At 36.2% G+C, this 26,496-nt stretch overlaps 1 protein-coding gene across 1 annotated transcript; it reads right to left on the reverse strand.

Moving 5' to 3' along the window:
- Positions 1-18,249: 18,249 nt before the first annotated feature.
- NTS (neurotensin) lies at positions 18,250-26,191 on the reverse strand. The gene is made up of 4 exons (XM_080661056.1): positions 25,892-26,191; positions 23,607-23,668; positions 20,702-20,926; positions 18,250-18,970 (listed from the first exon to the last, which is right to left on the reverse strand). The coding sequence occupies exons 1-4, from the start codon at positions 25,962-25,964 to the stop codon at positions 18,818-18,820; spliced, it is 513 nt and encodes a 170-aa protein (XP_080517182.1). The 5' UTR covers positions 25,965-26,191; the 3' UTR covers positions 18,250-18,817.
- Positions 26,192-26,496: the final 305 nt, after the last annotated feature.

A 26,496-nucleotide genomic window follows, 5' to 3' on the forward strand; every position in this document is an offset into this window, starting at 1 on the left:
AAAGACTTAATATTATTAAATGTCAATATCTCAAAACAATCTACAAATTTAATCTAATCTCTACCAAAATCTCAATAAAGATTTTGGCATAAATAGAAAAATGCTTCCTAAAATTCATATGGAATTTCAAGGGGGCCTGAATAGCCAAAACAATTCTGATAAAGAAGAACCAAGTTGGAGGACCAGACACTTTATTTCAAAATTTACTCAAAGTTGCAATAATCAAAACGGTGTGATACTGGCATAAAGACAGACATATTGACCAATGGAATAGGAGATGAGTTGCTACCAAGTTAAAGAAATAATGACACTGTGACATTGCTTCAAGAATATAAAATTGATCTGTGGAACTAAATAGAGATTCTAGACCAGCCGTGGGCAAACTATAGCCCGCAGGTCGGATCCGGCTGTTCTATCCGATTCTCTTGCTCTCCTCTCCGCTCCTTTACTTTGAATTTGTATTAGTTCACACAAACACTCCATCCATGCTTTTGTTCCGGCACTCCGGTCCAGTTTAAGAACCCATTGTGGCCCTCGAGTCAAAAAGTTTGCCCACCCCTAGTCTATAACCCAAGAATAAAGGAAACTCATCCTCTCTCCACATTTATACAAAAATCACTTACCAGTGTATTTGGATCTCAATAGGAAAGGTAAAATACAAGAAAAGTACAAAACAATTCACAAGAAAGTAAATGAGTTCTTAAACACAACAAGAAGAATGAATTATTTACAAATATGACTGTAATAGAGTTATAAATTATTATTACTTAAGAAACACTATTATGAGAATGCAAGACACCACAAATTACATTAACCTTGGCCAGTGTAGCTCAGTTGGTTGGAGCATAGTCCTGTACCTGGAATGGTAGCTGGTTCCATCAGGTTGGTGTGTACAGGAAGGCAGGGAAGACAATTAATTGAAGTTTCTCTCTCAGTCTCTCTCTATCTCCAAAATCAATAAGCATGTCCTCAGGTGAAGATTTTAAAAAAGATATTTACATTACAGTGCAATAGAGTACATTATATATCTTATTATGTTTTAAAAACATTTTATCTTATTCTTCATTTCTAAGTAATAAATGTTAAAATGAAGATATTTAAATGGCCAGAAAAGATATGAAAGAGTGTTCAACTTCATTGGTCATCAGGGAAGTGTAAATTAAAAACGAAACTCAATACAACTGTATATGAGAATGGCTAACGTTAAAAATACTGATAATAAAAAGTGTTGGTGAGGATGTAGAAGACTTTTCATACATTGCTTGTGGGCTTAGAAATTGGTATAACTTATGTAGAAAGCAGCTTGGTTTTCAATAGAAAATTGAAGAAATGCATAATCTGAGAGCCTGTAATTTCACTCCTAAGTATATGCTCTGATCTAGATGAGTATAATTGTGTGCAACAAGAAACACATGCCGAAATGTTCATAGCAGCATTACTTGTAGTACCAAAAAAATAAATAAAAGAAAATAACCCACCCAGGCCTGGATAGCTCAGTTGGCTGGGCATTGTCCCCTGCACTGAAAGGCTGCTGGTTCAATTTCCAGTCAGGCACATGCCCAGGATGCAGGATCCCTGGCAGTTGATTGATATTCTCCTCATTGATATTTCTCTCTTTTTCCCTGTCCCTCCCTCCTCTCTAAAAATCAATAAAAATATTTTCAACAGGTGGGGGGTTTAGTTGGGGAAAAAGGAGACATATGTAAAAACTTTAGACAGTAAAAAAAAGAAAAGGAAACCTAACTTCAAATGAAATGCAAAAAATAAAACCTTTAAGTAATAAAACACATATCCATTAATATTTAGAATATAACATTAACATAATAAAGATTCTTTTTCTGATATTAAAAAAATATTTTCAACAAAATACACACATACAAACAAACACAATCCAAATGTCCATGAAGGGGAGAATAGCTGATATTTGTACATTATGTAGTGAATTCCATTTAGCAATGAAAATAAATGGGCTATAGTCATGTACAACAACATGAATGACTCTCACAAATAAACATCAAGAAAATGTAGCCAAACACACTGTATATAATTACATATATAGACAGGTAGAACTGCAATATAGATGGGATTTAGCAAAACATATTTTGATGGTAAAAAGCCTAACAAAAAAGATGACAGTGATTACCAAACAAGTTAATACCCTTAGCAAAATACCTTAGCTAGGGATTTGGAGGTTGTGGCAATATTCTTTTTTCAGTGAGGAGGTGATTATACAAGTTCTGCTTTATAATTCATATAGCTATTATTTTATGCATGCTTATGTGTCATATTTCACAGTAAAGTATTTTTGTTTGTTTGTTTGTTTATTAGATCCATCCAACACAGAATCGTTTTTGTTTGTTTTTTTCTTTCATTCTTTTATTTCCTATTAAGATAGATAGATAGTCAATATTATTTTACATTACTTTCAGGTGTATAAGCATCATTTTATTTTATTTTCCCATAAGATATTTTTTAATTACAGTTTACTTTCAATATTATTTTGTCATGTTTTTAAGTGTACAGCATAGAGGTTAGACAATCATATACTTTAAAAAGTGTTTCCCCTGATATTTGTAGTACTCAGCTGGCACCATACATAGTTATCACAATATTATTGATTATGTTCCCTATGCTGTACTTTATACCCCTATGACTATTCTGTAACTACAAATTTGTATTTTTTTTTTAAATCCTCATCTGAGGATATTTTTCCATTGACTTTTAGAGAGAGGGAAAGACAGAGAGAAATATCTATGTGAGATAAACACCTGGATTGGTTGTCTCCTGAATGCGCCCTGACCAGGACCCGGGCTGGGGAGGAGCCTGCAACCAAGGTACATGCCCTTGACCAGAATCAAACGTGTGACCCTTAGGTCCACAGGCCAATGCTCTATCCACTGAGCAGAACCAGCTAGGGCAATTTGTACTTCTTAATCCCTTCAAATATTTCACCCAGTACCTCAACTCCCCTCCCCTTTGGCAACCATCAGTCTGTTCTCTGTGTCTCTGAGTCAGTTTCAAGTTTGTTTATTTACTTTGTTCTGTAGATTCCACATACAAGTGAAATCATTTGATATTTGCCTTTCCCTGACTGACATTTCACTGAGCATAATACCCTCCAGGTTCATCTATGCTGTCCCAAATGGTAAGATTTTATTTGTTTTTATGGCCAAGTAATATCCCATTGTATATATGTACCACTGCTTGTTATCCACTTGTCTACTAATGGGCACTGGGGTTGCTTCCATATCTCGGCTATTGCAAATAAAGCTGCAATGAACATAGGGATGCATATGTTTTTTTTTAATTAGTGCTTTGAGGTTTTTTTGGATAAATCTCTAGGAGTGGAATCTTTTAGTCATAGGGCAGTTCTATTTTTAATTTTTTTTATGAATCTTCATACCGTTTTTCATAGTGGCTTCATCAATCTGCATTCCCACCAACAGTGCACAATAGTACCATTTTTCCACATCCTTGCCAGTACAAGTCATTTGTGAATTTATTGACAATAGTCATTCTGGCAAGTGTGAGGCAATAGCACATTGTGTTTTTCATTTGCATTTCTCTGATGATTAGTGCCACTGAGCATCTTTCCATGTGTCTATTGGCCATTGGTAGGTCCTCTTTGGAGAAGTGTCTATTTCAGGACCTCTGCCCATTTTTAAATTGGATTGTTTGTTTTTTTCATATTGGGTATTATGAGTTCTTTAAAATTTTTGGATATTAACTCCTTATCAGATGTCATTAGCAAATATGTTCTCTCATTCAAAAATTTGTTTTTTCATTTGGTCGATCATTTTCTTTGGCAAAAATTTTTAGGTTGATGTAGTCATTTGCTTAGTTTTTAAGAGATATCAAAAAAAATTGCTAAGAGAAATGTCTGAGATTTTACTGCTATTTTTTCTTCTAGGAATTTTATGGTTTTGAATCTTACACTTAAGTCTTTAATCCATGTTGAGTTTATTCTTATGTATGGTCTCAGAAGGTGGTCTAGTTTCATTTTTTCCCAATAAAACATTTAAACGTAAAAATATTTTTATTCTTATTTTGCTCTTGCTTGTATTCACTAAGCAAAATAGAAATTCATCATAATCAAAGCCAGAGATTTACAAAGATTTACAAAATTAACCCAAGTATAATAGTTTTTAAACTTGAAATTTTAACCCGGAAGTAGCTATTTCAGAGTCTTTCTGAGGATCTGATTACCCAACTTAAAGTTGCCCCCATGATTTTCCATGTCATCTTGTTTTATTTTTCTTCATAGACCTACTTACTAAGTTAAATCTTACTATTAGTTCATTTGCTTCCTTATTTATTATTATCTCTGTTCTGAATGGCAACCTGGGATAGCTTGTTCTCCTGTATTCCTAACACTTATAATCTTGTCTAGTATATACTAGGAGTTCAGAATATATTTTATTAAGTTAATGTTTGTGCATGTGACATTTTTCCCAATGTATACATGGACATTGTCAACCAATGTAACATAACAAACAAAGTTCTCTGTTTCAATAAATCTAGGAAATCCTATTTCTTATTATTTTACTCAGAATGATATTCAATATATTTTAGCGTATCAAGGGATGTTCAGAAAATGAAGTGAATTATTTAACTTTGATGATCAGAGCATTTTCCAAATTTTCTGTGAAATATTTTCTTAAAAGTAACAAGCTGGAGGCTTGCCAAAAATGAGCAATCTAAACAATAAATTCTGAAATTATGGCAAACCCAACAAAGCATACATCAGTTTTCAGAGTGTGGGAATATTTGGTGAAAGTGGTTTCACAAGTCCCTAATTCCTCATGAGAGACACAATTGGCTAGCTGGTTATGATGTTCTGCCAACCCTGGAAGAGGTCCTCAGATCATTGAAACTCAGACGGGGTGTGTTCAAACCTCTTACATACTAAACATGTCACTATGAAACCTCAGCATAATTACCTGCTGTGGTTGCAAAAACTACATTTTACAAGCTGCATCTCCTGGATCTCACCTCTGGGTTTGAGATAGAAATGCTTCCAATCGTTCTATATTATAATTATGGCCAGGCATCAAAATTGTGGGGGTCTATTGAACCTATATTATGATAGCAGTTTCAGGACATGTAAATTGTTTGTGAGCAATGTCTTACAGGGAAGGACCATACTAGAAGCAGTGGTCTTCGCCACCAAGAGAACTCTTAAACAAATATTCCAGGGAACTAATGTTACATGTAAATATTTTAGAAACACTCAGTTAGGCAATGCAATGCGTGTGTACACATTAACTGAATATTTTTATTAAAAATGTATTCTCTTTGAACCTTGGATGAAAATACATTGACATGACAAGGTTCCAATTTTCATGTATCTATTTTGCTTTCAGATAAATACAGTCAATGTCAGCTAGTTTGATATTTTTCATGCCACTCTAACATAGAGGTAAAACTTGGGTCACTCTTGATTATTTTAGAAAAAAAAAAGTTCAAAGTATATCAAACATTGTATTTCATTCTGTTTTGCTTTTGATATTATAGAATTGAATGATTTCATCAGTTCCTGTCACTGAGCTACAGAAAAAAGCTATTTTCCTCCATCTTTAAATTGGCTTGTAAATGTCCATGCTCCCTTAATAAAATTACAGAGACTATTTTCCTTTACATATTTATGGTAACCTTTCTGACCTATGGGCCAGAGCATTCAGGGAAATGCATAATTCTCTCCCTTTCCATCAGTTAATGAGTGTGCCCTTGTTGCGGATGCAGAATGCCCTTCGGAATTTTTTCTCTAGCTTTTAGCCGCAGATAATGGAGACAAACCAAAGGTTTTACATCATTACTGAAAGCTACTCGAGATTGATGCAGCATACTGATTGCTTCAATAGGAGCTACAGTGAATAGTCCTCAGAAATCACCTATTGCCAAGCATACGGATGACCTAGGTGGAAGCATAGCCCACCACAGAAAGATGAAGGGATTTCTTTCAAAGATATAGTCAGTTATGTACCTGGTACTTTTCATCTTTGCACCTTGTGGAAGGATCCAAATAGAGCTGTGTACTTATTCCAAAGACTGTTTGGGTTCCTGGGCAGAAAGCAAAATAAGATTCACTATAGACTTTTTGATTCAATCATAAATTGTTTGAAGTTGTCATGCTCCTTTGTAGATCATATAAATGTCCAAAATACATGTTGATACTTTGTCCATAAATACATACAGATTCTGACTCTGGTCTCAGCATGTTTATTTATTTCATTATTTCTCAAAAGTAGGATTGAAAAACTGAACAAAAATTGAAAAGGTCAGCAGAAGCTGGTGGAAAACAAAATTAGTTTGGAATATCCCTAGCAATTCCCCAAACTAAAGTTTCTTGTTAAGTTTCCATTCAGAATACCTTTGTTTCAAATCTTCACTTCTATAACTCTAACCATCTCACATAAATGTGCACAAAATTTAGGAAATAAAATTTTAATTTGATTTTTATGAAATGAGAGAATGACAATATAATTGGTGACGTTCAGCATATCTTAACTTCCTATTTTGTTCTGAAAGATAATGTGTTTTCTTTAATTAATGATTTTCATGTTTCTGTCTTCATATAGTACTACCTACATATTCTTACAGATAGTTAAATAATTATATTATGAATGAATGTGATTCTAGTTGTTTCTTCAATAAAGGTCAATGCGCTGTTTAGTTCTCCTTTTTTATTATTTCTTAATTAACATCAGCAATGCATATGCAATCAATTACTATCTATAAGATTATGATTCTTAATTTTATAATTTTTGCCTCCAGCTTGATCTTGCCTTTAAGCTCTGTCTCCTATATTTGATCATTTACCAGACAATTCATATTTGAAAATATCAAAGGGTGTCTCAAACATATATAGAACCCAATAGGAGCCCATGTTAGCTCCTAAACTGTGACTTTCCTATTGTTTATGGTTTGAATTGTGTCCCCTGCAATAATCATATATTGAAGACCTAATCGGAGTGAGGTATTTTTCCTAATGCATTTCATAATGTCAAAGTGTAAAACGTACTATTAGTAAGATGTGGGCAGAGTGCTGTGAGAATCCACAGAAAGTGCACCTCATTTAGCACTGTGATGACAACAAAGGACTCGGGATGGTGGAATCTCAGCTAGTAACATGTAAGCGTCAGATAAGGGAAAAGGGCATGTGATGGAGGACACTTTTAATAGAATTAGAGGCATAGTGAATCTGATCCATAAAAGGAATTGCATGAAGTAATATGAAAATATTAGGCTCAGATAATATATATGAAAGGGCTAATTTGCGATTTGCTAAGTATTTTTTTAGCTTTACTTCTTTACATTAATTAAGCAATATTCAAAAATTTTGAACGTAGAACTGGCTTTTAGGTATATCTCAATTCAAAAATACAAAGAAACAATTAGATGGAAATGTCACTGAAAGCAAGGCAAACAGAAGTTGCTTAGCAGTGACAAATTAAAAGAGAATGACAAAAATACAGTGACAGTAAGATGGAGAAGAGAGAAAAATGCAAGAAAAGTTACGTGAGAAAAGATACAGGATTTACAAAGATGGTGATGTTGGTAAACCGGTACTCACCTCCTTCCACACCACATCAAAATTACAATTAAACTACCTAAAACCATAATTTAGAACTACCTGAAATCTGGTTGAATGGAAGTCTTACAACTAAGAAATTAAAGAAGAAGCCACCAAGACTGATAGGAGGGGCGACGACTCCGAGCAGAGTCATGGAACACGGTGGACCCACACCCACGTGTGGCAATTTAAAATGAGGAGGGATATCTTGGCTGTGGAGGATTCCAGTGCCAGGAATAGAAGTCCCCATATCTTCTGGCTGTAAAAACCAGCAGGGGTTGTGGCTTCGTGAAAAAGAGGCTGCTTGAGTCCCAGGTAGTTCCTCTTAAAGGGCCCACACACTGACTTCTCAGACTCATAGCAGCAGCTTGAAAGGCACCAGGGGCACTCGGGGAGGAACTAACTTGTCTGGAATCAGGGCAAGAACTGGAGGGGCAGCTTTCTCCCAGACATAAGTGCTGGCAGAGACCGTTGTTCCTTTGCTGAGCTTCCACCAAGCCAACAAGTAGGCACCATATCTGAATTTTCCATCAACCTGGCTCACATTCCCCCCCGCCCTGGCCCTGGTGATTCCCATAGACCCCACCACTCCCTACTTGAAGGCTCATCCAAGCCTTTCCCAATGGCTTTTCCATACAACTGGCCTCTCTTGTCTCATGATTTCAACTTTCTTAAAATCTCTCAAACAAGCAGCAGCTGCAATCAGTGTGCCACGTACCTCTCAATAAGTGGCCCCAGCCCGGGCACTCGTGGCGGCCAGCCTTGGTTCACAGCTTGGCCTCGCCAGGACACCTCCAAGTCCAACATAAGTAGCAGCCATCTGCAGAAAAGTAGCTCGTGCCAGGTGCCCCAGGCAGGGCACAGGCAGTGGCTGACTTTGCACCTCCCAGAAGGCCCAGAGCCAGTGCACCACACCAGATTAAAACCCTGCCACTTTCACGAGTACCACATTCAAGGGGCAGAGCCCGTGAGCACCAAAGTCCCACTGAAGCAGGTCCTGCTCCATAGGCTCGGCTCCTGCACAGCAGTTCTTCCACTGTATTCACAGCCGGTCCTCACAGCCAGTTGGCCTGGGGGTAAATCCCTCCCAGGAAAGCCGACATTAAAGCCCAAAATGGTATCTGTGTTCCAGGAGGCAGGATGGAGGAAAGAGCAAACATAAGGTAAAAAGAATGTGTTTCAGTTGTCTGTTCAAGGAAACATTAGGAAGCTGCCATGTTAACACTTTCTCTTTTAATCCAGTGGCCAAACTTTAGTCACATAGACAGCGAGTGGTTTGGAAAGATATTTGTACACAGTAAGGTATGTCTTTAACTTGGTCTCCCCAGTGGTAGGCACAGTGCCTCAAGGAGTATGTACTCAAGAAATAATTTTTAATTAAAATAATTAATTAATTTAAAAAAAACGAAACTGCATTCTATCTTGATAAAATACAAATCAGAATTTTTGGAAAAATTTCTGAAAATGAAACAAAATTCTAAGACTTTAAACCCCAAAGAATGATGATGTTCTCAGAAAGCTAATGTGGCATTGGTACAAACTTTGTGACTGTTTTCCAGAGATTTCATAAAAATATTTTGGCAATTCTCAGTCAGTTTCTTTTGGCACATTTTAGATAACAGGAAAAAATAAATTGCACATTCCTAAACTGTCCTGTCTGTAGGCAGCTTTGTCTTGATTAAAAATTGGTTAAGAACAGCAAGTGAGTCAGATTGCTTCTTGAATACTATTAAACAGCAGGCTTCTATCTGCTAGAGGAGTGGTAAGTTCTTAAGTGAGCAGGAATTACTTTTACAAGCACTATACTGAGGGTATTTTTATAGTTATTGGATTTAAAGCCAGGGACATGAAACCTTTTCTTGTAAATGTCAGCTGCCTTGGCTTTCATTAGGCTGTGCTATGGTAAATGCAGCCTCATATTATATTACTTCACACCTCCTTTTAAAAGTTACCAATAATAAGACTGTAAAAAAAAATGGCTTAATTTCTTTTATTTTATTTTTCCCAGGACCTTGCTGAGAACACTCAAAAACTCTTATTTAGGTTCATTTGCACAGATTTCCAACTGACAATATCTCGGTATTCATCTGAATGCTTCTCCTAAAGTGAAAATCCATATATTCAATGCCCTAAAGAGTCTGAAGTAATTTAAATTGGAACAAGATGAAAATCAGGTGCCATCATGGGCAACATGCTTGGGAGCTCTGAAAGATTTTCTGTCACAGGAAGCCTAACTGTATTTAGGCTGTTGTTCTTAATCAGAGAAAAAACGGTTTGTGTTAGTCAGTCTTGGTCAACAATGCCCAGTGGAGGCAATTCTCAGGTTCTTATTGCAGAATGGCCATAGAGTGCCCCCCAAATGGAGTGCCAACAGCATCTTAATGAGCTGGGGGCTCCAGAGGTTACCCAGCTCAGTATGTGATCAGTAGCACACACAGCAAAGTCCTTCTCAGAGAGTAGCCCTGGCTGTGCGATACCTACCCATGCAAAAGCTTAATGTCTTTTTATAAAGCCCAGCAAAATGCTTGGGAGCTCTGAAAGATGTTCTGTCACAGAAAGCCTGGCTGCATGTAGGCTGTTGTTCTTGTTTTTGTTTTTGGGGTTTTTTTATGTATTTTATTGATTTTTTACAGAGAGGAAGGGAGAGGGACAGAGAGTTAGAAACATCAATGAGAGAGAAACATTGATCAGCTGCCTCCTGCACACCTCCCACTGGGGATGTGCCCGCAACCAAGGTACATGCCCTTGACCGGAATCAAACCTGGGACCCTTCAGTCCATAGGCCAACGCTCTATCCACTGAGCCAAACCGGTCAGGGCTAGGCTGTTGTTCTTAGTCAGAGAAAAACTGGTTAGTGTTAGTCTTGGTCAACAATGTGCAGTGGAGGAAATCGATTTGCTCACAGGGTAGCTGGGCTTTTTAAAAGGACATTAAGCTTTGGATGCTTCCTGGGTACATATCACACAACTAGGACTACTCTCTCTGAGAAGGACTTTGCTGTGTATGCTACTGATCACACACTGAGCTGGATAACTGAATCCCTGGAGCCACTAGCTAGCTCATTAAGATGCTGATGGCACTCCATTTGGGGGTAGCTCCTTGGCCATTTTGCAGTAGAACCTGAGAATTGCTAGAGGTAGAATCCCTGAATACATGGGGGGGTCTTATAGTTGAGTCTACAAAGGGATAGATCGGGCTCTTTCTAGAGGGCTACTTTCTACCGGATTATCCACAAAGGAGTAGGGTGAGAGTGGGAGGCTACAACCATTGTCTGCCTTAGCTAAGCAGTGATCTATTCATTCAGCAAACACCTTCATGAGTGTGTACTATGTGCCCAGAACTGTGAAGGGATACAGAGATGAACAAGGCATAATAACTAGCTTAAAGAATTTTGAAATATTTTCAGAAAACATGCAGCCTAAACGTGTACCATGCGATGAATGTGCTAGCAGAGACACGAAATGTATCACAGCAGTGCAAAGAAGAAACACAAGGGAGACCTAACGGAACTTTGGATGCCGCACTGGAAGGCCAGAAAACGCTTCCAAAAAGTGGCATTTATGTTAGATTCTAAAAGAATGGGACACAGTCAATTGGACGAAGATAGAAGTGATTTTGAAGTAGAAGAAATGACATTACAAAAGGTGTGGAGCAGAAAGCACAAGGAAACCATCAGTGTAAGTGCACAGTGAAAGGAAGGCAAGACGCCGCCAGAGAGGCAGTCCACACCTAGGCATATGTGTGTGCCATGCTAGAGGCTGTGTGGCTTGCTCAGGCATATTTTGATATTTAAAAGAATTCAGAGCAGAGGCAAGTTCAGACTCATTTTTATTAGTTTTAAAAAGGCAAGGAAGAGTATAAAGTTTTAAAAAAGTGCTTACATTTGGAAGAAATAGATGACTTTTCAAGATCCTTGTTTTTTGGCAATAAATAAAAAGCTGAATTATGTTTTCATATGTATAAATGTGAATGGATAATAACTAACCTTTTCATTTGTTTTAAAGATAAAAAGGTGTCCATACTTGTTATAGTACTAGTATAAAATATTAAATATAATTTTGTTGACATTTTATTATGGCCATTAATGATTATATTTTGCAAACAAAAAACTCAGAAAGTTATTTAGGAGAAAACAGAAATATAAATATTTATGAATAATTTAACAAACATATTTGTAAAGGTAATGTTCTAAATAGTCTTCAAACAATTCTTCACTCAACTAATACATACATATATATATATATATATATATACATATATATATATAGTAAAAATAGAGTACATTGACATATTTACTTTGAGAATTTATATATTAACACATTAATACAAAATTATAAATCATACTTTTAGGAATATTATGTTCATTTTCTTCATCTATCAAAAGATTCTAGTTAAATATTTTTTAGCCATTACTTATATAAAGTTTCAAGTATGGAATCTTGCCATCTAAAACTCAAGTATGTTGTCAATGGTGTGCTCATACTGAGTCACACAGAAATAGAATGACAAAGTAATAATAGTCTTTGGGGTTAAACACACTCGAGTTTGAATCCTGATTCTGTCACTTTCACTTCAACATTGGGCAAGTCATTTAATCTCTCCTAAAACTTAGTTTCCTCATCTGTAAAACAGGATTAATAATGTCTAACTTTAAATAATATTTCACATCTTCATATAATGTTGTACTCTTTGTATATTTTAAATATATACTTACAATAAGAGAACATGTAAATAAAACCCCAGAAACATAATTGGATTTCTAATTTTCAAAATTATATTGTAAATATTATTATTGCTTCTAAAGTGGATATTTGAAACAGAAATTTCCATACAATATAGCCATTCTCAATATAATTTGCATTAAAGTCTTCACTTGATTAGCATTCAGGCTCCAAAGGGATGAGGACTGGACGCATAAGGACTGAATTTACATTTTTTTCAGCTTTGATGATATAAAATGGACAAAATCAAAGATAATATACATAATAATATATATAAAGTACCAGTTCATGTTAGTTCTTCCTTTTTATGTTTTACAAATCCATTTTTCCCCATTTCACTTAGGCATTTGTTTAAAAAATATTTTTTATTGTTGATAGTATTACAGTATCTCCCATTTCCCTCCCCCTTACCCACCTCCTCCCAGCCTCTACCCACCTTCCCAGGTTTTCACTACCCTATTGCCTATGTCCATGAGCTATGCATATCCTATCTAATAAAGAGGGACTATGCTAATTGACTGCCTGGCCCTCAAAGATGGTGGCACCCACAGCTAATAAGGAGGGAATATGTTAATTGACTGACTTGCTCTCAAAGATGGTGGTGCCCACAGCCAATAAGGAGGGAATATGCTAATTAACTGCCATGCCCTCAAAAATGGTGGTGCCCACAGCCACAAGATGGTGGCACCCAGTCCCCTCAGCCCCACTGGCGCAGCAGGCATGCAGCAAGACAAGGCCCACCCCCAGGTAGGCCCAGCCGCTCCATGCACCTGCCTCCAGAGTCTCCCAGTCCCCTCAGCCACTCAGGGCAAGCCAGAGGTGCAGGCAAGCCTCGGATGGTGTCTGCCCAGCTGCCCAGGGCTGCCCAAGGCTCAGGTAACCAGGGCCGGCCAAAGCTTGCGCTGCTGGCAGTGGCAGCAGCAGAGGTGTGATGGGGCATGGCCTTCCCCTGATTGCCGGGTTGCCTCCTGCCTCTGAGGGCTCCCAGACTGTGAGAGGGGGCAGACCAGGCTGAGGGACCCCCACTCTAGTGCATGAATTTTCATGCACCGGGCCTCTAGTAAGTATATAAATTCTTTGGTTTATCTCTTCTCTTCTCCCCAACCTCACATCGAGGTATGTCAGTCTGTTCCATGTCTCTATGCTTTGGGTCTTATTTTGTTGGTCAATTCATTTTGTTCATTAGATTCCACAAATAAGTGAGATCATGTAATATTTGTCTTTATCAGTTTGGCTTATTTCACTTAGCATAGTATTTTCCAGTTCCAACTATGCTGTCCCAAAGGGTAAGACATACCTCTTTTTTATGGCTGCATAGTATTCCATAGTGTAAATGTCCCACAGCTTTTTTTATCCATTCATCTACTGATGGGCACTTGGGCTGTTTCCAAATCTTAGCTATTGTAAATAATGCTTCTATGAACATAGGAGTGCATATACTCTTTCTGATTGGTGTTTTGGGATTTTCAGTATATATTCCTAGAAGTGGGATCGCTGGGTCAAACAGAAATTCCATTTTTAGATTTTTGAGGAAACTCCATACTGTTTTCCATAGTGGCTGCACCAACCTGCATTTCCACCAGCAGCAAACCAGCATTCCCTTTTTCCACATCCTTGCCAGCACTTGTTTGTTGATTTTCTTATGATAGCCATTCTGACAGGTGTGAGGTGATGTCTCACTGTGATTTCAATTTGCATTTCTCTGATGATTGGTGACTTTGAGCATTTTTTCATGTCTTTTGGCCATTTGTATGTCCTCTTTGGAGAAGTGTCTATTCAGGTCCTCTGCCCACTTTTTAATTGGATTGTTTGTCTTCCTTTTGTTGAGTTGTATGAGTACTTCCTGTATCACTTAGGCACCTTTTTTGTTTTCATCTCATAGAGGTCCTAAGGAACAAAAAATGAAGGATAATCTCCCAGGCTGCCACTGGGAGGTGAACTTCAACATCTCAGATTCTGTGTAGATTCACATAGGACCAGGGACTTCTTCTAGACATCTGAGCTCATACCAAAACTTGGGAAATGTAATCTCTGAGTTGGGGCTTAAAGATCTGTAGAAAGTATGTCTAGTACATTTTATTATAAGAGAACGAGTCCTTCTCCTGCTAATTTACTCATTCATGAAACAAATCTTTTTGACACTTAACCAGGTCTTCTGCTAAACTGTGGGAATACAGTGATGAATAAGAAAGACAAAATACCTGTCCTCACAAAATGTGCACATTCTACTGGGGAGTAACAACTATAAACATGTAAACAATCAGTAACGACACAATTTCAAGTTATGCTGAGAGCCATGCTGATGCCCACCAGCCAGAGACCACCAGGGACGCACTCACACAAAGTGGGATTTACTGGTACTGGAGATACTTTGTGGGGAATTGTGGGGTTGGCTTCTCAATAATAGGGTACAAGTAGAGGTTTCATAGAGGATCCAGGCTTGTGTTCAATGACTTGGAGAATATTCCAGAAGTGTGGCTTTGCCCTGGCTTGGATGCTTTAAGACAGTGAAGGCAATGCCAGGGTTGTCATATTGATGCATGAGGTGGAAAAATAAAGCAGAAGTAAAGCAGTAGTAAAGAAGCAGCAGTCACTCACATTATGTGGGAAAAGGGATATGGGATCATTTCTGTGGCTTGCAGTGTTCTTGTTCTTGTTTTTGCTCAGACATGATTACAAAGTAGTCTTGTTTATTGTCTTTTGCCATCCTCCATAGAGTGATCCTGTCTGAAGTTTAAGTTCTATAACATTGTTTACGTTTAACAGGAGAACACCACGGCCTCGCTGTTGGTGCCAGGGCAGCTACCAGATGAAAGCTTGTCAGTGGTTGCTTCTTTTTTCAAATATGAAGAAAAACAAAGCAAATTAAGTGGAGATATTGACTCAGGGGTAAATGTTTTTTTTTGTGTGTGTGTGTGTGTTTTTTTAAAGATAGAGTGTTAAGAAAGGGCTTTGTTATGCATGCATACATGTGCAGAGATCTAAATGATATGAAGAAATAAACCATGAAAAGGCCTGAAAAACATCGTAACAATTAAAATGATGGTTGATATGTTGTATCAATGAGGCTGAAAAATGCAGTGTCTTAAATGAGTTAGACATTCATTTCTCTTTCCACAGTCTGGTTGGTCCAGGACGGTGAGACAGCTTTGTAGTGCAAAGTAGGTAAAGGCCTTAGGCTCTATTGATCAGCGTCATCCTCAAGAGAATGGTATCCATTTGTGTGGTTAAAATAAATTCACATTTAGAAGAAAATAAAAACAATTAGGAAAAAAGTAAAATTCAGGGAATGAGGTTTTTCTTTAAGTTATAAAGGAGACACATGTTGTACACATTTTTTCCACTGAATATCTGATTAGCTCCAACAGTCATTCCTAGTGACGGGGCCGGGGGTGGCGGGGCGGGGGGAGGGCTGGGAATGCATCTCTAACTGGATATCCTGTGTGTTCAGCAAAGAAGGATTTTCTGCTAGAGAGCTTTCCAGGAAAGAGGTGTCAGCAGCTGTGAAGGCTAAAACAAAGAGAAACAAGCTGGATATGTTAGAGGAATAACAAGAGGCCAGTGTGACTGGAGGAGAATGAGTGGAGTTAGAGAAACAGGCAAATGCCAGATCATTTAAGGCCATCTAGGACAGAATTTGGGTTTTATTCAAAGTGTAATGGAAAGACATTGTGGGATATTGAGAAGTGATGTGTGGCATTATCTAATTGTGAAAATTTATTCAGCCATATGAATGTAGATGGATAAAAATAATAAAATGGAGAGCAGCTAGGAAGAAATTGCCATAGTCCCAGGGTGAGAACTTGTGGCTTAGGGCAGTAGTGATGGATGTGGCAAGAAGTAGATGGATTTGAGATGTATTTTGGATGAAAACCCAACAAAAGTCCTTAATGGGAGAAATGGCAGGTGTGTATTAAAGGGAAGAGTTAAGAATGACTACTAGATTTTCAGCCTGAGCAGGGTGTGGGACAATTTATGGAGATGAGGGAGTTAAGGAGTGAACCTCAGAAGAGAATATAGACTAATTCTCTATTGAAATGAACAGTTCCTCCATTGAAATGGGAGAGTGAGGGGTAAATGCAGGGTGGTGTTACATTTGGTGGTAAAGAAAATATGCAATTTTCTTTTTATTGCTTTTAATCTTTAGTGAAATAGTTAGAACATCATCTGATGTGAGGAGACTGATGAATGTTGCAACTGGAGATAGGAGGAAAGGTATAAAACAAACTTCAGTGAGAATTAGAGGCAAACTTTATTAGGCAAATGTAGTAGGAGTTCTAGGTAGCACTAAGGACTTGAGATTTGCGATCAGAAAATTTAAGCGTTACTTTTCAACAGCATTGAGTGTTTTTCTTCAGCTGTGTTCAGCTTCTCAGGTGAGGCCAGAATTGGGGAAGATTTCCGTTTAATAGCATTTTCACAAGCTTTCCTAATGCAGCACAGGAAGTTGAGGGACATAGTGATTTTAATTTGGACCATAGAATCTAGATCAAGTAACTAGCAAAGTGTGAGCAAGAGTAGAAAGTGAAGAGTGAAAAAAGTGGAGACAATGGATTAAACGGGATCATAAATGTTGGAGTGAGAGTGTCAGATTATATGAACTGGAAACAAAATATGATATTTACAGAGTAGAGTGCTTAAAAATTGAAATTTTAGGAAGTCTGAATTTATTGGTAGTGAAAAGTTCTGTGATATGACTGTGGAAATGATTGGGTGAGATGAAATGGATAAAGTGTTTATTATCAGAAGTGGAGATGTAAGGGACTGGGAAGGAAAATTATTGGATAGATCTTCTACAAATATGTGTAAGTTCTCAAGGATAATGAATGAAACAAGTAATTAATTAGGAGATCAGCAGTTTTTTTAAAAAAACACAGAAGGTTAATATGTAAAATTATATTATGCTCAATAGTTTTGTGAGGGAAAAGGAAAACTGGCATGAACGTGGCCAGAAAAACTGTTACATTTAGCTATTAATATGTTCCAGGCAACTTTTTCAGCATTTTACATATATTGGACTACTTTATATCCTTCTCCACTCCTCATTTACTTTCCACATTTTGCAGTTGAATAAACAAGTTAAATAAACTGTCCAAGGTGAATAGTGAAGTTGGATCTGGGCATTCTGACTTCAGAGTACACACTCTAGTCACTACAAAATACTTTCCTTCTTAGGATCAACTCTTTGGCACTTTTCAATGTTGAAGTTTATAGGATGGTAAAGATGGTGGGGTGGTGGTTGTGAGAAAGCATAATTTTAACAGGAAAGCCCAGAGATTGGTGGGCTGTTCTTAAGTACTACTGAGTGGGGTTTAGGCTAGGGGAGGAACAATCTCATCAAAAGACATGGAGTTCTCAATGTATCTTAATTCCAGAACAACTTATTCCCTGATATCTTTCATAGATGGACTAGGTTGCAGGCATCTGAGGAGTGTTCTTCCTAGACCCTTGTAAGAGTGAGAGTCTAGGATGTCTCTACTAATGGGGAAATGTAAGGACCATGACGGTTTATGAGGCCCACCATAAATATGGTCTCAAAATTTATGAGGATTCATTTCCAGTATTCCTTTTGCCTCAAAAATTCCCTCCCAATTAGAAGAAAAAAATATCACACACATATTTATTGATGACGTTAAAAATGCAGTTATTATTTACTAAATCATAGTGGGGGGGGAGCCTATAAATTGTAACCCTTGTAATATAAGTTAATCTTCAGCCTGCACAGTGTGGCTCAGTGGTTGAGCATTGACCCATGAATCAAGAGGTCATGGATTGATTTCTGGTCAGGGCACATGCCCAAGTTTCGAGCTTGATCCCCAGTAGAGGGCATGCAGGAGGCAGCCAATTGATGTTTCTATCTTTTTATCCATCTCCCTCTAAATTCAATAAAAATATACTTATAAAAAGAAGTATCAGAAAAAACATGTGGTCCCTATGGCTTATTTTCTCTTTATTGGCTAATAAGTTCATTTAACAGGAAAACAAATTCAGTTGCAAATCATTTATTAAGATAGGCATAATTATCAATAGTTCATTGATTATTCTTTTAAGATGATCCTATTTTATCACTATTACCTCCCCATAACCGAGAGATTCAGGAGTTGAATATTGGGAAAGAACATGTATATCTCTCAAAAACATTCAGTCAAATAATAAAAGCAGTACTGTTACTTTTGGGGAGTTAATGATATTTAGGCTAGACTTTTCTGTAGGACACTATTATAATCTCTCACAATTTGGTTTAAAATGTCAAACATTTTGACTGTTTAAATAACCCATTAAGTGCTTTGCCAAATTAGAAAATATTCTATATATGACTTAATTAATATCTACTTCAGCTATACACAACATATCATGCTCAAGATCTAGATTTATTTAAACACATTTAGTCCAATTCTATTAATCAAAAAAATCACATCCAATAAACCACAACTGTAGAAGAGACATTTGCACACAGATGTAATTTGATATTTAATTAAAGAATGGTAAGTCATGTTCACATGGAAGTAAAATATTTAACTTCTCAGTAGTAGTAAGAATCTCTTTTGAGGATGTAGGGTCGTCTGGGTTTATTCTTATATAATTGCCGTTTCAGAATGTAAGGAATTTTTCTCTTTATAACCTCTTCCTTTTCATTTTTGTCATTTCCATTATCAAGAACATCTTCCTGAATCACCTGCAAGATAGACAGAATATGAATGAAACTTACATGCATGAAGTATTCTATTTCAAAGTGTTTTTGTATATCTTCTCTAATTTATGATTCAGACAGTAAGACATATGTCAATGAGGTTAAAAACAATGTGTTTTGTCCAAGAAGAGATGGCTATCAGGAGGCTGAGAAAGAATGAGAACACAACTTTTCAGTATTCTTTCTAGTTCATCAAACTAACTTTTTTAATATGTCAAGATCACACACTAATAGATGTGCTCCAATTGAAGGAGCACATCTAATAGAACTTTGAGTATTTTTCAGGCTTCAATTTAGACTAAAATGTTATTGAAATATATCATAAATCACAACAAATAGTTTTCAATCTAGTAAAATAAGTTTGGCTTGAAAGATCAACATGATTTTATGTTCAATTACGTTATGTACTGGCTTGACTAGAAAACCATTCCAAAGATTAATTTCTCAATCATAGAGAGAATACAAACTAACATACTTAGTCACAGAAGTTAACATATGTGGAAGTTCTGTTTAAATGGTAATGATCTCTTTACATTGTGATGCTTAATAATGGTCTAAGGATGCCTAAAATCCACACATTCAATTGAAATAGGAACATATATATGAATATATATATATATATATATATATATATATGTGTATATATATATATATATATATATGTGTGTGTGTATATATATATATATATATATGTATATCCCTATCACTCTGGTTTTATTTGCCTAATCTATTCAAATGCTAATGGAACTTTTTGTGGTTTGTGTTTGTTTATAGATAAACACACATGACTTAGAGCTTCTAAGAAAACATTTTGAGTTGCCTAAATTAGTTAGGCACTGCTACCACAACCACTACCAAAACTTGCCTAAACCTGTCATCCATTTAAGTATTTGGATTAAATCTGCCTTAATATATATCCCCATTTTAAGATTGAAGGAAAAATGTTTTTCTCAACTCCAAATATTTGAAGGACACTTTGAAGATCTGAGGGAATGTTAATTTCAACACATGATTTATTCTTTTTTTTAAAGATATTTTAATTGATTTCAGAGAGGAAGGGAGAGGGAGGGATAGATAAAAACATCAATGATGAGAGAGAATCATTGATTGGCTGCCTCCTGCACGCCCCCTACTGGGGATTGAGCCCGTAACCCGGGCATGTGCCCTTGACGAAAATCAAACCTGGGACCCTTCAGTCTGCAGGCCGGTGCTCTATCTACTGAGCAAAACCAGCTAAGGTGATTTATTCTTTTTTTATACTAATGTCTTCCTGTTATGATAATGATCAGAATTTTTAAAATTGCTACAAATGAGAGATAACTTAACTATATCCCATGTAATAAAAGGCTAATATGCAAATCAACTGAACGGAGGAACGACCAGTTGCTATGATGTGCACTGACCACCAGTGGACAGACGCTCAACGCAGGAGCTGCCTACAGGGGGAGCAGCCACTCAGTCAGAAGCCGGGCTCATGGCTGGCGAGCACAGCGGCGGGAGACTCTCCTTCCTCTGCAGCAGCACTAAGGATACCCAACTGCCGTGCTCCCCATGGGGAGCGGGCCCAAGCTGGCAGTCAGACATACCCCGAGGGCTCCCAGACTGCGAGAGGGCGCAGGCCAGGCTGAGGGAATCCCCCCCCCCCCCGCCACCACCGAGTGCACGAATTTTGTGCATCAGGCCTCTAAGTACATATATATTTTGCTTTTGTTTTACCTCCCAGTGTTGAAAGGCCCTGCTGTGACAGATATTTCGGATCTGGTATATTGTCAGCATTGCTTCCAAGCTAAAGTCATCCATGGCAATGGGAAATTTCCTTCTTGTAACAAGCTCCTCTTCATGAAACTCTCCTGTTTCCTCAGCTTGTCCGTCCAGGTTATTTACAAGACTGCAAAGACTCAGCAGAGTCATTTTCCAAGAGGGAACACTTGCCTTACTGACCTGAAATATAAAAAGTAGATATTGCATTTAAAACTTATATGAGTAAGAAATAAATTTATAGTGTGCTAAGTTACTACATTTTACAGTCTAATTGTTACTTTAGTCTTATAAATACACTGTCATTAATTTTATCACTTCATATCACGAAGTTGGATAGTGCCAATATTCTCTATTCTCATATTCTCTATTTTAAAACATTGTAATAAGTAATACACACACATGCACGTATACATGAGCAAAGCGAGAAAGAATAAAAGAAATGACAGTAAGTAGAAATATATAAATATATATGTATATCACATCAGAGGTGAAGACATTACATATACCATTTCTTCTTAATTACACTTCAGTTTAGAGTCTAATGGAGCAGGAACTAAGGTGTTACTAATAGATTTGGAAAATTAGAGTAGTGACAGACCACTAATCTATTTCACACCTTGAGATGTCATAGGCAGCATCACAGGTCACCAATTTATTTGAAAATTATAATATTCTCTATATCTTGTCTTTTACCATTATTACCATAATCAACCACTCTCCCATGTGCCAACTATAACCAATGAAAAAACATAAGGACAAAGGGGAACCTAAATGTGACATAATTAGTAAAAATTAAGAAACATTTCAAACAGCATAGATGAAAGAAAGCACAATTTTTTTTCCTAAATGACATAAAAAATGGAATGACTACTAAGCTGTGATGGAAAGACTCAATAACAATAGTTTCAGGTGTCAATTCTCTCTGAATTATTCTCCAACTGTAATCCAACTGAAAATCAAAGTTCCAATTTGGAAAATATGGGGAGGCTGTAAGTTAGAGAGGCTATTTGTCAAAATAATTATAAAGTTAATTGGGAAGTATGAATGTGTGATTATAACCACCAGGATTTAGAAAAGTAGAAAGGTAATGAGGAGGAACTTACTTTACCAGATATTGAAAAGAATTTTAAAACTTCAGGAATTAAAGGAGTGAGTTAATAGAGCATGAATAAACATAAAACTCAACAGAAGAGAATATAATGTTCAATAATAGATCCAAATATATATGAGGGTATAGCATAGAGCACAGTTTTCATTTAAAATCCTTGGGACAGTTTGGCTATGAGGAAATTTGATTTAGAGCTAATAATATTTTTTCTGGACATATTATAGTCTAAATATCCAGATGGATTAGATATAAATAAAATAATGTTTAAACATATACAATTCATTTTACAAACTTGGAAATGTATTATTAAACAAATATCCAAGCCAAAATCCATAAACAAGAAGATAATTTAAATACATAAATGTGTAAATTATCTCTCTGGAAAATTAACATCCTGAGCTAAAATAAAATCAAGCTATCATGTAAAAGCTGACACGTGTTAATATTCTTAACAAAGGTAGAGCTCTTCAAAAAGAAAATGCTGAATATCACAATTTAAAACAGTAAATTTTAACGTTGAATAAGTAATGTGAGCAAACAAGTCACAGAATCACACATGAAAGAAATATGTGGAATGAAGTTCAGCTTGGCTATCATTAGATCAGACTTTAAAAAGCACAAGTATACTCAATGGGGACCTTTCTTAATAAAAGTATGCCAAACTAGCAAACATAATTCTATGTATACAGTAAGGATCATTGTAGCTAAAACATGCTCATCCAATTAGAGAAGAGAAACTTGAGGTGACAAGACCTGAACTGGAGCATTGCTTCAGAAATTAGACGGGAGCTTTCTTATCATAACACCCAGAGGTATAACAATGATTGCACCAGGTGATGCCCCACCTCAGCATTTGGTTTTCTTTGAAAACATCTTTTGGAGGGAACCCTGTTCTCTGACTCCACATTCAGATGCACACTGGGTATATCAACACAGTGTGGTAGCAGATAAGCAGGTCTATGCTAATTGAGTTTTATTCCTAGGTACAGGTTACCAATAGGAACCTTGTTTTCAAGACCCCAGGAGAGGAATAATAGGGTCCAGTATACAAAGTTTTACTTAATTCAATAAAAACAATGAGCAGGTACAGATAACACTTCTGTTATAGGAAGAACTTAAATCCAGGCACGAATTTAATGTTAATGTCTAGGAGGTCATAACTCCAAGCACAGCATTTAAAAATAAAAGATAAATGAAAGCAAGCAATGGTAACTGCCCACTTCCTTAAGAGCAAATAGTTCATAAGTCACAGTTGCAGTGTTAAACCTCAAGGCTTCTGTTTGCCACTCTGTTGCTCTTTACACTCTACCACATGTCTGTCATGGATTGTCATGAACTTTCATTTTTAATTTAGGAACTCCATTTTACTTTCCCCGATATAATAAAAAAGGCATAATGTCACTGAGTTCTCATTTATGTATTTAACTTGAGGCCAATATACCTTTCATCACATACAATTTGGTAGGAATGGAAACAGGATTCCTTTAAATACATGTACACATTCACATAAATAATATGTGACTATTTAATTAAAGTTACAATATACTGATTGATAGCCACTATAATTTCTTTCCCTGTCACATCAACACCCTTAACTCCTTTGAACTCAAGGAAAAGTTCCCCGAAAAAGGAAATGCCTCCCAATGAACATTTCAGCCTTTATGGGAAGTTATTACTATAGGAAAGGGACGCCAGTTTCTAATGAGAGTCCCTATGTTTTCCAGTCCATGGTTTAAAAAAAGAAAAGCTTACCCTTGATGTGTGCACATTGGTCAATAAATCTGCTTCGAATGCTTTCATTTCCTCTTCTGAATCTGAGTGAAATCAAAACCACATGTTTACTATATAATCACATATCATATAATTATATTGTAACCTGCGGATTTTAGATTTATCTTTTAAAAATTACTCTTAGATGCAGGCTCTTTCCTATGTATGCATTCTACTTAAAATAGTAGTCAGAAAATACTTTGTAGTTTTCTTTTAGACTAAGAGGCAGCCAGGGTAATAGAAGCACTTCTAAGAAAATAAGCACATGATTATATGGCAAAAGGGCTACTGATGATTTGGAGTTATTTAATCTCTAAATCTCAAAATTAAAAAACTGATTATATCGTATAATAGAAATGTCATCATATGCTGGTTAATTTTCACCAGCAATAGTTTACACATATAGAATATATGCACCCTGATATTTTTAAAAACAGCATCATGAAAAGGTGTGTGCAGACTTTTAAGACAAAAACAAAACAAAGATAATTGCTTACTGATAATTTTAGAATAAATAAGACATTCAGATATACTTAGGATGCTATTTTATAAAACACACTTTGAAACAAGTGTTTGTCTACTTAAAAAAAATCCAAGTATGTGTACTTAGCAATTTTATAAGTCCATTAAGAAAACTGCTTAAATAAAACATATGTCCATTAATACATGTATGATAGCATTAAAAATGGATTTCTGATTTTTTAAAAGACTATCATTTTAAGTTTTCACTAATGAATATTCTACACACACAGACACACACACACAAAAAAAGACTGTAAGGTAATAAAAAAATTAAAGAACACTACAGTAAGATGACTGGATTCAAACACACTGACATGCATCTCATAACACAAAACAGAAGTTAAAAAGGCTCTATCTTCTTTGCACTATACACTCTTATTAAGAAGTGTGGCACTTGGAGAAACCACTTGTTAAATTGTATATAGGAACTAAATTATACCAGAGATCATTTTCTCCTATTATTTAAGGGGCACAATCTGTTTTTCAAAAGAAATAAAAATCCCTTTAGGCATTCATGAAAAATTCATCCTGGAATCCCCATAAATTTTGGCTTATCACAGTAAGAACTTTCAATTTTTTATAAATGAAATATTTAATCAATAATCAAGTTTTACTCACATGCTCTAAGTATACCTCTAACCTCTTGCAATTATTAGATTAAAACATAACTTTAGAAAATGCGGTATTTATCTCATTAAAAAATTTGCAAACTTAGGAGTTCAAGGTATTTTAAAGATCAAAAGAATTAAAATTTTTGATAAGATTTATATCTTCTGCTAAATTAAATTTCATAATTTAAATAAAATCATAGAAGTTTAAATTAAACATTTCAATGTCATACCTATCAGATAAAAAGTATAAAAAAGGTTTAATTATTTTCAGCATTTAGTCTCTGTTTTCTTTTTCATTTTGATGTGATCATTTAATTATTTTAAAATTTAATTGAAGTATATTGCAGTCACTGTAGTTTTGATACTCTTCTAAATTTAAATCTCATTTTTAAGATGAATTATTGATAATTACTCAGAAATATATGGCTTCTCCTTAATTATCACATGCAAAACACTCTAGGTAAATACTTTTAATTAATATAAGAATGCCAATTTTTCAAATATATTTGTATCAACTTAATTGGCATGCAATAAAAGGATGACTATTATTTGTCACATAAAAATCCTATGTGAAGTATATTCTCAAAAAGGAATATTTTTGTATTTTTCTAGAAATAATTGTTTACAAATAATGCTTCATTTATTTATCAATCAATCATCAATTGTCACATTGTTTCTTAGCATACACACACATAAGACCAATAATTGGGGAGGGAGAAGCCCCTGCCTTCTAAGAGAATGACTGGGAATGAGACAAAGCAGCTGAATGGCATGGGTTTTCATGAAGGCTTCACACTTTGACAGGCACTGCACCTGTACTTCTCATTAGATAGTGACCAGCCTAGATTAAGTTTTAGGTGTCTTTTTATTTTCTCTAGTAATTACATTCCAAAGAAGGACCTGAAGTGTTTCATTAAAATCCCTCTTATTGCCTGGCAGATTTAAAAGCAGTAATCTTTTCGTTCTTATAATCATGAAGACAGAGAAAGAAAATACGCAGCTTCTATCACTAAAAAGCAATTCCAGAATAAGGGAGAAACTCCTCTCCCTGGATACATTAACGCAAGTAGCAACACACTACAAAATAGGAAAAAGAAATCAGTTCAGGGAGTTATGAGATGCAGCTGAGCTTACCTGAGCACAGACTCCAGGAGGTGAAAGCCAGGAGGATCATGCAGACCAGCTGGATTTTCATTCCTGCCATCATCTCCTTGAGATTCCTAGGGAGACAAGTTCATAAACGTCAGACAGGCTGAAGGGGGACTCTCTCTGGTGCTTCTTCTTGCCTTTAGCTGATTCTGAAAGTGACTGAAGTATGAGAGTTGCTTTGACCATTCCCTGTATATATATATATATATGTGTGTGCATGCAGGAGGATGATGTCATGAGAGCATACAGGGATTATCTTTTCAGGATGTGCCCTCCCTTCATCTCCATTCCTCCCCCACTTCCTCCTCCTTTTCTCCTTGGCCCCCTCCTCTGAAAGTGACATCTTCCCTAATTGCAGCTGCTACTCCAGATTTCTGACACACAGAAGGAGTCATTCCAAAGCAATTACAAAGAGAACATACTAGCAAAGAACTTTCAGTACAATTGCTTCCCCTCTTCCTCTCATTCCTTGACTCCAAGAAGTTATCATTTTCATTTTGTGAAGCAGGAGATCTGTCATTTCTATTATCAGGAACATCCTGAGGATGAATGACTGACACGAGTGATTCTTTAGCTTTGGAAGTTCTTAA

The sequence above is a fragment of the Plecotus auritus genome, assembly GCF_963455305.1.
Source record: "Plecotus auritus genome assembly, chromosome: 3".
NCBI classification, from domain to species: Eukaryota; Metazoa; Chordata; class Mammalia; order Chiroptera; family Vespertilionidae; genus Plecotus; species Plecotus auritus.